This window comes from Fundulus heteroclitus, chromosome 21 (assembly GCF_011125445.2).
Source record: "Fundulus heteroclitus isolate FHET01 chromosome 21, MU-UCD_Fhet_4.1, whole genome shotgun sequence".
In the NCBI taxonomy this organism is placed as follows: domain Eukaryota; kingdom Metazoa; phylum Chordata; class Actinopteri; order Cyprinodontiformes; family Fundulidae; genus Fundulus; species Fundulus heteroclitus.
Window position 1 is genome coordinate 41,006,235 of NC_046381.1, and position 15,072 is coordinate 41,021,306.

The 15,072-nt window shown below is 38.4% G+C and overlaps 1 protein-coding gene across 1 annotated transcript; it reads right to left on the reverse strand.

Annotated features, from left to right (window-relative positions):
- Positions 1 to 10,028: 10,028 nt before the first annotated feature.
- Positions 10,029 to 15,040, reverse strand: LOC105923746 (neutral cholesterol ester hydrolase 1; the record flags this gene model as incomplete). The annotated part of the gene is given in 1 exon segment (XM_036125017.1): positions 10,029 to 15,040. A coding segment is annotated over 1 exon segment (623 nt), but the record flags the coding sequence as incomplete, so codon positions are not given.
- Positions 15,041 to 15,072: the final 32 nt, after the last annotated feature.

A 15,072-nucleotide genomic window follows, 5' to 3' on the forward strand; every position in this document is an offset into this window, starting at 1 on the left:
GACAGCAGCTAAGAGTGAAAGTGTTTCCCCTACGGCTTTTTATGCACTCATTTAAATTGAGAGAAAAATAGCTACTAAATCCCTGCTGCCAGCGCTCAAAGTTCCCATGAAAACCCAGCAGAAGGCTATTTCTGCTGTGCATATTTACATGTTCCCTGAAAAAACAGAAGGAGCAGTTCAGTCCAATCAGTCGTCATTCAGCAGCTTCTCTACTAAAACTCAAAGCAAGGAGGTTTTTTTCATTTTCCTTGAAAAACAAACTCCTGGATACCTTCAGTATGATGTCAAGTGTTTTAGCCAGTTATAGCCCTGGCACTGTAATATAGCATAAGAAAATCAATATATGAACACTGTTTTTTACTGAGACAGTACAAAACCGAGGACATTCTTTACACAAAGGGCTTTCAAAAAGCATTTCCTGTTACAAATTTCATCAGATTTTCCATTTTTGTCACACTTAAATGTTTCAGATTGTCAAAATCTGTAAAGACATCTGGCAAAGAGAGCAGATTCGATGGTTCTATTTATTACAGGAAGGTTCTAAAGGAACAAAGCAGCCGCAGATCATCACACTACCACCACCATGTTTCACTGTTAGGAGCCTCGTTTTCCGAAATGCTGTTAATTTTACACAACTTTTCTCTCATCAGTCTATGCGATATCTTTATAAAACTTTCAGGGATTGTCAAGATGTTTTCAGGTAAATGTAAGACATGTCTTTGTGTTGTTTTCCCATGGAGGCCATTGGGAAATAAATAGTTGCTATTTGAGATCTTTTACCCTACCTCCTTTTATCTGAGAGGTTCAGTTAAAAAGCAAACAGACTTAAATCGGAGGCAACAGGCAAACTTTTCCCCACCTATCCAGGAGTCTTTGGCTCAATCTGAATACCCCTATAGAGTCAGGACTCTATAGGGTCCTTCCGCCAAAGCGGAAGTGTGTCACCAAGCGCCATGATCAGTGCTGTCCGAATAGTGCAGTCAGACATGACGTCCCTTACCGGCCCTAAGTGTAATGAGTTGAAACCGAGGACCCTGAATTCAGCCGGACAAGCTCAGATGTTGTTGAGAAACAACATCTGAGCTTGTTTGAAGTGAAAACTGCTGCAGTTTAAAACAGAATCAGAATCCGATCAGAACAGCTTGAATGATCTTACTCGTGGGACTGGCAGGTGCTCGGTGGTCGAAAAACAGGTACAGGGTCAGAACCGTGACAGCAGAGTCAGGTAGGATGATCAGGGGGAGTAACCAGAGTCCGAGATCTGAGAGTGTGGGCAGAGTCAGGGCACAGAAACAGGTCAGAAAGACAGACAGCACAATAATCAGGTCCAACAGGCGTGGCAGGCTCAGAGGGTCAGAATGTTTGGGAACGTTGAGACAAACTAATAAATATACAGAGCCTTAAATTACCAAACAGATCAGAAGTTTTTGTGATTTGAAATGAGGAAAACTGGGTCAATTTGGTTGATACCAAAGGTTGGTGCAGAGGCTTGCAGAGACTGGTCTGTGCATGATTGCTTAACTCACAGATGGCTCGTAATAATCTGGCACTAGTGACTGGTCTGAGAGCTGGTTATACAGTCAGAGTTGCAGGTGAATCTGGTGAAGGCTAATGAGAACGGGGTAGAGCTGCACAGGTGTGTCAAATTGTGAATCAGACCAGCACTAGTGCCAAGATCATAACACTTATAACCCTCCCTTTGCGGGACATGAGATATCAGCACAGCCCCCTCACAGAAATCCATGAAAATGTCCGAAGGAAGAGATTGCGCACTATATAGTTAATTTTTGGAAGGCTGTAGACCCGGATTTGACTTGCATCGTCTATGTGTGCTTCCCTCATATCGTGACGTCGGAGTTAAAGGCTGTCCGAATTCAGCACAGCAGTCCAAAGCTCCTTTCCTTCCCACGATAGAGTTCTTTCTGTTGACCCCATGAAAGTCAAGGAACAGGAGTTAGGAACTACAATTAGAGATATTCAGATGGAGCCCTTGTCAATTTTGGTGGGTTGCACTTGAGGTATAGTCAGTCATTGTCCCTGGGTCTGGATGGTGGATTAGAACTCAGCTTATCCAAAAAGAAAAGTTGGTTAGTCATGAATTAGTAAGCAGAGTAATTATATTTACACAAAGGCTCAGGTTGATTTGGACAGATTTTCTTTCTCTAAGTACATGAAATTGTTTTCAAATCTATCTATATTGACTACATTCAGTTCTATCTGATACAGAAATTGGTTTGATGATCTGAAACATTTAAGTGTGAAAGAAGCAGAACCAGAAGAAAACACTGATTAGCCAAATACTTGTTCACAGCAAAGTGTAAAGGTGACATGTTGTGTTTCAACATACTTCTTACTTTGTTTGTCTGTAAACCCAACATGAGCAATTTGAAGCCCACATTGTGTGTTTCCCTCCCCTCCTCCCTACCAATCTCTCTCTCTGTCCTCCCTTCTTCCTTTTTCTCTGTCTTTCAGGAAGAGGTGAACAATATGACCTTTAGTCGCAGCGATAACACTCCCCCTCATGAATTCGCTGCTGCGACGGCTTTCCTTTCACATTCCCAGTGGTTTGTTTTCACTCACAGCGGCTCTGTTTTTCTTTGAAATGATCTTCTGGGCACCTTTGATTAACGAGCAGGTCCTGCAGGCCGGGAGGAAGTCAGGCCTCTGCAGGGTCCAACACACACATCCACACATGAAACATACGTTCAAGCCACTCAGTAGGTTTCCATCTCTTCACATGTGTCACAGTCTGACGTGTGATATTTGATTTAAATCAGTGTGAACAGTGGAAAACTGCACAAAGTTCATTTGAACTCTTTTAGCTTTGCCCACATACGCTGAAACCGGAAATAAGGGTAAATTAGGGCCAGGAGAATGCATGATTTAGCCTAAATGAGGCCCTTGGGTAAAAAATGAACTGTTGGAGCCTCTAGCCTTTCCTACCCCCCTGAAGTGTTCCTGCTACGATACTTTACAGTAACCATCCAACACACAGCAGACTGCAAAAAAAGCGTAATGTCGTCATTCTTTTTACGGTAACGTTTTTTGTTGTTTTTAGTGCTGTAATACGACCTATAAATGAATAATTAGATTCATATTCCCTCAGCTGTCAGTGGTAATGACTTTATGGGATTCATTATAAATAGATTTGATTCTATTCAAAGTGAAATCATCAGCAAAGTAACAGGATTACTTCATCCTCGATACATGAAGCAGCATTAGAGGTACCTGTAGAACCGGATCTGCATTCAGTCTGTTCTGGTCCAGTTACCGCCTTGTCATTAGTCCACATTAGCGTAGTAGAGGAGCAAAATGTGTAAAATCAACAGCAAAACGAATTGTTGTTGTTTGTGTTAGTATGTGTGTCTTAAAGCAGAGGTGAACCTTGGCTCACATGTGTAAACATGTCAGTGTGTAGCTGGTTCTGTGGATAGGGGTCTCCAGATGACTTTTTCTCTATCTTCTTTCCAGCACTGAGTTTGAATTTTTCGCAGTATTAGTCAAACAAAACTAAACAATACTACAGCTAAATAGTGTCTGATCAGTGTTATACCAATGAGCTGGTGCCTGTCTACTCCCCATATTAGCTAAGAAACAGTAAGAAAATCACTAAATTGCTCTTAAAAGTGATAAAAAAAGATCACATTTTTAGATAAGAGGATACTATAGGTTGATTAAGATGAGCAGTCTCACAGAATACAGCGAAGCGGCACAAACATTGTTCATCAGAGAAAATTAGCAAAAATGATTTGCAAATGGTTCGTAAAAATGAAAGTCTGAAGTTCTTAAGTTGTAGGAAATTTGTAGGAAATTTTTCCAATTCTGATTAATTACAGAGTCCATCATGCTAAACTTCTCAGTAATGGAAGTAGGATTAAAAAAAAAAGAAATATCAGTCCTGTGTCAGAAACCCAAAAGTGCAGAATAAAAGTAAGATTTCTTAATTTTTATTTCATGAGCAGTAACTAATGAGGTTTTTTTTAAATATAAATTTGACATTTAAAGCTTCTGAAGCACGTTTTATGTTTATCCCCAGTTTGACTTTTATACTCCATATTTTTCTAGACATTTTCTGACTGAATCATTCAAATGAACCATTTTTGCTTAAACCAATCCAAGCTTCAGTGGAGCAAGATGTGGGTTAAACCGTAGACAAAGAGACCTTAAAACATCATGACGACTGGGGAAAGGCAATTAAAGAGCCGCTTTCCTTTGGGTGCTTTTAACTATTAGGGGAAACTGCAGGACGCTGCATCACACATGAGGGAAAAACAAATAGTTTGAGCCAAGAGGAGTCCCATCTGGTCTAAAATGTTTTCCATCCGAAACGCTCATAAATTTCATCAACATTTTACACTTATTCTATATGTAATCATGCTTGTTTTTGTTTGCCTCTAAAGATTTAGCTGCTAAAATGTGATTGTTCTATTATCACTGCTGCTTTTTTTAGTAAAATAAAGAAATGTTCCAAAACTGATCTGTTAAAAGAAAACAAGAGAAGAAAGAGATGTAGCAACAAAAAAAAATGTTTGGGCTTCATCAGTCCAGCTATCGTGTAGGATGAGAGGATTAAATAGTGAAATATTATCTAAACAATACTAGAAATCCAAACAAAATACAAGAGAATCTTAAATGATTTGTTGTTACACCTAATTCAAAAACATTACCAGTGCTTGAATTGGTGACTCAAATCAACTGATACTGATAATTTTGCCCTCAATGCCAAGAAAGTGGTTAAAACTAGAGACGTCTACAGCTGTAAATTCATAGAATATTATTTAAGTTTAATGATTGAACTTGACTTTGTAAAGTGCCTTGAGATGACATGTTTCAAGATTTGGCGCTATATAAATAAAATTGAATTGAATTGAATTGAAGTTAAATACTCAAAATGGTTATCATTTGGTCAAACTGATGAAAATGTTCATATTCATATCTGAGGCGTCAGACATAACGATCCATATTTTTGTATTTTATTTTATTTTGTAAAATAACAAAACCAAAATATCCTTCAGGTTGAACACAAATACTATAAGAGCAGTCCTCTAGGTTTAGGTGGCGACAGCAATACCAGGAAACCAGAGCAGGCTGAAGCAGGGATGGAATAAGGCTGGTTTCCGTTTTCCTCGAAACCTGGAACTCTAATCACAAATTAAGAAATAAGGTGCCTAAATCCTGATCTTTCAGAATTCCCGTTCCATTTTGGGTTAATTATGGGTTTTTTTTGTTGGTTTTTTTTTGCAGACCTCTTAATTTTTTAGGTTTCAGTGGTGAAGGGCACCGAACAGGTGAGAGTGCATGTATGTCAAACATGTAGCTTCCATGTGACTTCATATTTAGAGAATCTCCTCAGGGCACATCAGCACTTTTTGTGTCATTTTTTATCCATTCAGATTCATTCATCATATCTGTGAACCAAAGTCACTTCCCTGGTAGCTTAGATGTGAATGTCCCTCACCGAGACAGCAGACAAATGTCCTGCCTCACTGGTTTAAAGGGGTAGTGTTTAAAGATGTGCAACGATTGTCAACCAAGATTACCAATTCACATCATTAACGTCATTTCAAGTCATATATATATATATATATATATAAGATGCAAAGCGACTGGGCTGTTCTAATATAGAAAGAGGACAGTTCAGACAGTTCCACAGTCCACAGCAAATGTTCGGTCCGCTCTTTCAGCTGTGATCTTGGCACAACCAAAGTCCTTTATTTACAAAAAAAGAATTTTATCAGGCCTTTGGTGGAGGAAAAACAGCAGATAAAGGAACGAGGACCGGATTGATCAGACCTTAAAATCCAGCGGTGGAGCATAGATTGATTTATGTTCAAGTGGTGCCAATTTCTGACGTCAGAACGCGCAACAGGTGACTCTTTTGATGTGGACGAGCACCAACTCAGGTGGGAACATTGAGACAAACTAATAAATATACAGAGCTTTAAATTACCGAACAGATCAGAAGTTAATTGTGATCTGAAATGAAGAAAACTGGGTCAATTTGGTTGATACCAAAGGTTGGTGCAGAGGCTTGCAGAGACTGGTCTGTGCGCGGTTGCTTAACTGACAAGCAGTTAAGCAACCGTGCAGTAGAGGATATTAATGACATTCATACCCTCAGCATACAGATCTCACCTGATCAAAAACAGGGTAATACTGACCCAGCAAAGGAAGCTCTCGCTGAGGAAGCAAAAACAAAAATAAATCTCTGCCGCCATCTTCCCAACAGGCTGCAGAGTCGTGGTGGAGAGCGTTGACTTATTGCATCGCAGCATGGTACTCCAGCTGCAATATGGCAGACGGGGGCCCTGCAGAGGTTAGCGAAGGAAGTTAAGAATAGCTTCCCCACCCTCTGTACAGGATCTGTTCCAGAACCGGTACAGAAACAGAGCCCTGAACAGAACCTCACACGCTCTGCATGAACTTTCTGAACTGCTGCCACCTAGTAGTCCCACCGCTCTGTTGAAGATCACAGAAAAACCTCAGAATTTGTCCCAATGCTATTAAGCGTGCATTGAGATTACAAACCTATGTTCTCTAACCCCCAGTGGGTTAAGGCAGATGACCGTTCATACTGAGCCTGGTTCTGGTTCTGCTGGAGGTTTTCCTTCCCGTTAATGGGGAGTTTTTCTTTCCACTGTCGCTTCATGCTTGCTCAGTATGAGGGATTGCTGCAAAGCCATGTACAATGCAGACGACTCTCCCTATAGCTCTACGCTTCTCCAGGAGTGAATGCTGCTTGTCGGGCTCTTTGAAGCAATCAACTGGTTCCCTAATATAAGAAATTTTTGACCAATCTGTATAATCTGATTGAATTTGACTTTGTAAAGTGCCTCGGAATGACATGTTTCATAAATTGCCGCTACAGATAAATAAAAATGTAATTGAATTGAATGTGAGTTTAAATAAAATACTCATTCTAAATAATGCTCGTTTAATCACAAAGCTTTAATGTGGATCTTCATACGTTTATCTTACATTTTGACATTCTTCTAGATGCTGATTGTGACTTGTTTTGACATATCCGTCATAAACTTGTAATAAACATCTTCTGATGGAGTCATGCTGGGATAAAATCTCAGAGGTTACCTGAATTAAGGTCTTGTTGAAAAGACAAAGTGAATATGCCTGCACTGGCACTGGCTTGAGTGGGATGTTTGGCAGCAGAGTAGCAGAGCTGGCGCCGCACTTCAGAGAATTACGTTCTGATGGGCAGCGGTCCAGCTTCATAGGATCCAAGCAAACAGACTCTGAGCATGCCCTGTGGCTCCTTAGGCAGCTCTCATTAGGCTTTGGGCAGCTATAGGCATGCAGAGGCCTACCACCCAGGAGGTGAGTCCTGCCCACATCCTCGCTGCCAACTCTTCATCACATGACCGCGATGTCGTACTTCATCTGATGAGTTTCTGTTTCTCGTCAAGTTAAAAAAACAAACAGGTGCAGACGAAAGAGATAAAGGAGAGAATCCTGGAGACCAGTGAAGGACATTTATAAATAAATAAATAAAATACCTGGATCCCCTTCATCCCACCGTGTTCATGAACGTTTGATATAAAACTACAGAGACAGGAAACACATGAGGTGAGCGATGAATTATATCTGCAACCAGGATTTTAACTGTAAGTCAAAGTGGAGGCTCACATTCGGACGGCAATCTGGCGCCATCTCCTGTTTTATGGTGAAATCAGAAACCAGCTCGTTAAAAAAAAAAAAGATTCATACACTATGCAGACATAGTGTATGAATTATATTCATGCACTATGTATTTAACTTAAGTAACTTTATTTCAGTATTTCAAAGAGCGGTTCATTTTACACTCACTGATATCTTTAAGAGTTTATTTCTGTTAATTGTGAGCTAATAAAGATTTAAAATTTAAATATTACATCAGATACTCATTTTATCGCAGAAATGTGGGCTTAATGAAAATTACGTTTTACTACCAGCTTAAAGGTTATTTTCAAATGCCACCTTTAATCTAACACATCAGCCTAAGTGGAATATATATTCTGATTTATACTAAATATTTAGGTTTAGGAGATCTAGATTTAGGCTGGTGTGCAGACAGGTATTCAGATGGCAGTTTTAAACACTGTAAATTAGTTTGTTCATTACTTAAATCTCTTTTCGATTCAGCAACTTCTGCAAATTGACTGAAGCAAAACTTCAAAACTATTTATTTTTAAATAGTAATTTCTTAGAGAACAGAAATTAAATTTTAGTACAACTGACCAATTCTTTAATGGCAAACTGTTTATTTTCATGTTTTGTGCTTTAGAGAATATTCAACACATGCCACTTGATAGTTTAAGTAAGTTAGTAAGCGCCAATTATTCAAGCAGTAACTGTGCCACATGGAACTTATGATTAGATCTGACAAAACATACAGAGCATGTGTAGTGTGAGTGATTTGTGCCATCAGGGTTGTAAAAGTTGTTAGAGCAGTTCTAAATACCATTTAGCTCTCTCAGTTTTACAGGGGAGCTGTAAAACACTATTGATTTCCCTTACAGCAATGTTTTTAACCTTTTTATCACACTTAAATTATTCTGCTCCACAAAATAATATTAGGCAAAGATAACCTGAGAAAATATAAGATTCAGCATTTGAATGATGTATTAATTTAAAGCTACTGAAACCGACATGGCGCTATGAGAGAAAAATTCGCCCAACCTTTAGATTCATGAATAGCGGTTAATGACGTCCATTTTTTTGGACACCTGAGTTCCGGTTCACTAGCCAGGCCCAGACCCGATTACTGTCAGACCGTTGGGTGTAATGACTTCCATCTATGCTCTGTTTTCTCAATAAAGTGCTGAAACTTGACCACTTCACCGTTTCCTTATTCAATAAGTCTGGGAAGTCAGTTATGGTTTGACTTTCCTACCACATTATTAATACAAACCTTTTTCTCAAGTAAAAGTATAAAGTACCAGATATAAAACTACTTAAAGTATTAAAGTAGAAGTAATCTCCCGACTAACGTAATTGTATTTTATGTTAATATTGAAAAAAGTGGGATTGGCCGCTTCATCCAAATATATGTCCACTGAAAACGAACCATTTAGAACAAATCAAATATATTAAAGGTCCATATAGGTGCAATACTGAGCATCAACATGGGATTCATGGAGCAGAAAATCTGATGTCTGGTTGCCTATAAGTATTGGTGCAAAAAGTCAAACTTCAGAGACATTTCATCAATTACCTTTTAATTGCTATTAATGAGATATAAATAAACATCCAAGCGTAACTACATGAATCGATGAGTCCAGCAGATGTAAGATAACAAACTGGACATAAAAATTAGTGCATTACCCTCTAATAACAGTTACCCTTGTATGGCTGCCTGTATAGAGAAGACAGTGTTGTCAAAATTAATCATTAATCCTAGTGTTTAATCAAAAAAAGGAAAAATAATCCTAAAAATGCAGTGTTCTATGTTTTCTTCTTAAGTTTTTGTTGTGGCGTTTGGCAAACAGCTTGGTGCACTACTGCCTCAAACCACAAACAAAATACCTTTGTTCAGGTAGTGCTATTTATCTGGGTTTTTTTTTTGTTTTTTATTCACAAGCCTGAACGAAAACAAGCTAAAAAAGTAAGGAGACCATTTTCAACATGTAAGGAGTAGAAAGTACAGATAAATTATTGAAAATGTAAGGAGTAGAAGTAAAAAGTAGGCTGAAAATAATTTATACACTAAAGTATAAATAACCAAGATTTCTACTTAAGGTAACAAAGTATTTTTACTTAGTTACTTGACACCTTTGATACTCTCCTACTCTGTTTATCTTTGTCGGAAATCAACATTTGTTTTATCTGAAGAATGAAATTGAGTAAAAAAAAAAAACAATAAATCTAAAAAAGGAACAAACGCTCTAACTTCAAATGAAAGCAACAGATGCTGAGTTTGGCTTTGCATAAAAACAAATTAAATTCAGTTTATTTATATAACATCAATTCAAACAAATGTTTTCTCAAGGCACTTTACAAAAAGGAATGATACTATACTTGTGTAAAACATCACGGAAAGTTCTGCAAAGTTTATTTTACAGTTTAATGTCCTTAAATCTAGTTTTAACCATAGTGTGAACATTTTAATGCTTAACAAGATGACCCGGATAACTGAGAATTTGCAGAGGCATAGTAACAACAAAATAATATCAGCAATAAAAAATAAATACATTAACTGAATCTCGCAAGCAGAAAAAAAGATGTATGAATGTTACTTAACTTCAACTTTCACAAATATTCTGCATCAGTGTACCAGTCATTTCATCCAAAAGCATTTAGACATACAGTTATATACGTTAATATGGATAAAAACATATTAATGTGACATAAAGAGAAACATCTTTTGCTCAAGCCTCGCCCTAAAAAGCAGACGGATCCTTATGCATATTAACCATGTAACCAGAGGCAAAGATGATGGAGGAATGTTAACATACACCAAAACATGGACAGAAATATTTTGTATAACCATTTTTTTTTAAATGCATAAAATCCATGGAGACAAATGAAAGAAAATACGAATGTCCATCTGCACCCCATTTTCACATATTTGCTCGCCTGAAACAACCTGCTGCATAACACGGCTCGTTTAAGGTGCCCTTTATTTATCTAATATTTACTTTTATAATGCCTAATTTTAAACAATACACAAGTGATCCCTACAGATTAAATCCTTCTTATACATATTTTTTTTTTTTTATTCATTGTTGAGTCTGGAAAACCGCAGCTTGGTGATTCACAGAGTGGAGAAGTAACGACCACAATCAGGTCACTGGTTCTGGTTTGGGTGAAAACCCAGAGCCTTGTCTGTCTGGTACACACTGAAGTCATTTAGTGTTATTAGTTTTAAGACAGCAGTGGAGGAGAAACATGATAGCCCACCTGGAATCTACTCTCTGATGGTGATAAAGCAATGTACTAATAGATTTCATAGCCATCATCACGCTCCTCATTGCACAGGCCCTGCAGTGCAGTGATCTTGAAGTTACAGCATGTGAGAGACACTCAGACACACACAGTATTGCACAATGTTGAGTCTTCACAGCTGTGAACTCTGGCATACTTTTACTGCAACACACGAACGCAGCCAACCCTGACTTCTTGTTACATGTGTCGGTAGACCTCTGCAGTCTCTCAGGGCATTGTTACAGAATAAAACATCTGATTTTACTCTGAGGTCTAACAATTTAAAACTGCACCATTCAGATCATAAATCTCAATTTTACATTAAGCACAAAAGAAAATCCCATTTTAAAAGAAATAAGACGGATGACCGGTAGAGCATGCTTAAAAACAGTGGAATAACTAAAGCCGTAACAGATTAAATGCTGTTCTTGCATAATTCTTTGCTAAACTATTGCATTTAGCTTTGGCCCGAAAAACTAATCATGAAGTGTTCCTCAAGATATGTGGGTCATGTATATTTCCAAGGGACAGCTCTCTGGAAAATGTTCAAAAACGTCTATATCAAACCTGCAGTTTAGGTTCTTTTACTGTCCTGCATTTAGAAGTTAAGTAAAAAAAAAAAAACAGGAATGTTTCTTTCTGTAGATAATTTGTTAATTGAAGGAAACCATAATTACTGCTGTGCAACTATGGAAAGAAAAAGTTAAATACAGTATTAGCATTCCCATTTTCCTTCCCAAGGGGAGTTCAAAGTTTTTTTTAGAAGTTTTGTTATGTGCGGTACTTGTGTCCAATCACGATCTTGACTGAAGCAGAGAGATCTCAGGCCTTGTCCACACATATCTGTGAAAACGAATACATTTCTATGCCTTCTTTTGATCTTCCAACCACATGGAAACTCAGTTCTACATAACTTAAAAACAATTATTTCTGAAAACCTCCAGCCAAAGTAGAGTTTTGGTGTTTATGTTTGTACATGGCAAAACAGAGTTTAAGGGTCCTGTGCATCACAGTCTGTGACAAATATGTGACGCTGACATCACGTGTCGATACTTATTATACTGAGTAGTTGTTAACTTGATGAGCTGTTATTTTGGCAATCTGGTAGCTTGAGTAGATGTTAAGCAGCGGTTAGCTTGAGATAGGTTGAACAGAAATTTCCGATTTCTGGGTTTTTGAAGACTTGTTCCCAGAAATATCCCCCGATTTCACCATTTCATGTACGAGAAAAATTGTGCACAGCAAGAGCTATTAAGGTACCTGGACGCGCTGTTGTCAGCGTCACAGAAAGCTAGTAGAAGAGGGAAATGTGCCGACCCCCATCAGCGTTGCACGCGACAACCAAACACCTGCGCCGTCCCTACCTTTCCCACTGACAAAACTTTACAGTTACAAGCCGGAGACGTCCTCGGCTAATTTCAGAAATTGTGATCAGCTTGGCTTGAGAATTCGCTAGCCTAAATGGCAGCTAGGTTGAGTAGCCTTTAGTCGTAGTAGCCATAGCCCGTCACAACTAAGAATAAGTAGCTATTGGTTTGCGCAGCCAATAGCTTGAGTAGTCCTGAGTAAACATTAGTTTGACCAGAATAGTTCAAGTATTTATTAGCTTGAGTAGCCAGAGAGTTAAGTAGTCTGTCATTTGAATAGCAGTTAGCTGTTACCTTATCAACTGGGTTGCTAGTAGCCTAAATTGCTGTTACCTTGCATAGTCCAAAGCAAAGGTAGCTTTAGCTTAATTAGGTTAGCTAGTTTAGCTGTTTGCAGGTCACCAGTCAAGCTATAAATTTAACTAGTGACTTGATGAGTTAACTATTAGTTTGTGTATGTGTCAGCTTAAATACCTTTTAGTTTGAGAAGCTATTAGCTTGAACAGCCATGATCACATGAAGCTATTAGGTTGATTAGTCATTTCCCTAGTTGGTAACTACCATGAGTATTTATTAGCTTGAGTAGCTGTTGGTTTATTTAGCTGTTTGCTAAAGAAATGTTTAAGTTTAGTTAATAGAAGGTAGTTGGAGTAGCCCTCAAATTGAGTAGCCAGAAGCGTAAGTTCTTGTGAGCTTGATCTTGTTTAGTCTTGACTGCTTTTACACTTCAAGACATCTTCACCTACAAGCTAGCAAAGAAAGTGTTAGAATGGGTAGTCATTAGGTTAAGTAGTCATTATCTTTAGTAGCCTAAGCTTAAGTACCTTTTAGCCTAAATAGCTATTAACTTGATTAATCATTAGTTTCAGTAGCTTTAGCTTGACTAGTTCTTTGCTTGACTTAATCACAACAACTTCTCAAAGAATGTCTGAACTTGGATCACTTTGTTATCTACTACTCGATTAACAGTTACTCTTTTCAACCATGATATTCAGTTCAAATTAATTTAATAGTAGACGATCACAACACAAGGAGGTCTTTATTACCTTCAGTGCTAAAGCATCTCAGCATGATCATAAATCACGCCTGAGAAAAGTGTTTGCAGGAAGTTACAGAAAGTCCTTGCAGTGTAGATTTCGGAAATTATCTAATATAATATGATGCAGTGATGCTAACTTTCTCTAAAATCTAAAGCTAAAGGTTTGTTCCTGCTGGGAAAGAGGCCAGATTGTCTTCACCTGCTAACTTAAAGCGGTTGACCAGTTGTAAACCAAGAAAAAAACAACTAAGAGAACATTTAATATGAATCAAGTTATTACTGTTGCAAGTTTTGTACTTCAAGGTCAATGGATTTCAGGAACCAAGGAAGTGGCCCTAGAAGAATAGATAATTCATTCCCATGCCATATTTGCTGCATTTAAATTTAAGGTGCAGTTGACAAAGTCTGTTCACATGATCTTAAGTTATTTTCTGAGGACATTCCATATGTCATAAACACAAGTAATGGCTTTAAACTATGTACTTTTAGACATAACTACTCACTCAGGCCTCACAAACAGCACATGCTTTGTGGTCTGTACAGCACCCTGTTGTGTCAAATTGAAAAGTAAATAATTGAAACACAAACTAGTTAAATAAAATACACAAATAATAAAATATGCACATAAATGAACTAGTTAACTATTATATTAAATAAATTGCACAATAATATAAATTTAGGAATGCACACATTTTCTAACAAAGTAAAACCCTGCTTCATTATGTATTTTTTGTCCAGTGACTGACTTTTTCATTATATAATGTGAATTTCTTTTTTCAAACCAGTGTAAAATTAGCTTAGAACTAAAAAATCTTTTATAATTTTTTGAATAAATAAATAAGCCATAAATATATTGCCTACCTGAAAATGCTGCCACATAATAATAATGTTTGGTTTTATGAATATCTTTCTTTGGTTTTGCCTCTACTTCCCATCAAATACTAAGATCCAGTGAATTGTATTAAAGTAGCTCTAATGCAGAAAATCTAATTATCACATCTGTTTGCAGATGTGATGTTCTGCACCTTCATGAGTGATGTATATCTGTAACAATTAAACAAAGAGCTCCCAGATGTGAGGAAAACCCTCTTTGTTTATAGGTTCTGGTCCAGCCAGCGGATGTAGTTCCTCACGCTTCTTTGTCCGACACTCGACATCATTGGCAGGTTTGCAAACACCATGCAGCCATGGAAACCGTCCTCATAGTGGTCACTAGTCACCTCGACGCCAGCTTCACGCAGGCGTCCGCCGTACATCAGCCCGTCGTCCCTCAGCACGTCAAACTCACACGTCATCACATACGCCTTGGGTGTTTTACCCAGAACACCCTTCTCTGCCAGTAGTGGTGCTGCCCTAACGTCCATCAGCCCGGGCACCTCACCCACCACACCCGGTGATCCCTTTTCTTTAACAACCGGCTTGAAGTTCTTCTTGCGCTCCGCCGGCAGCAAAGCTGTCCAGTTCAGCTTGGAGCGGGTCGTGGCGCTGATCGCCAGCTGGTCCAGAGAGCTGTGATTGTTAGCCAGCAGGAGGGGCTCAAGGGAGGAGTCAGCCCCCAGGTACTGAAGCCAGAATCGAGCCATATAAGGCCGGTAGAGGATGGGCACAGCCTGGTTCTGTTGGTATGACGGGGTGTAGAAGTCAAGAGCTTGCAGCACTGGGTAGATCAATGCCTGGGCTTTGAACTTTACTTTCAGAGAGTCGTCTGAGCTAAGCTGCAGAAAAAATATATAGGTTTAGGTAATGATT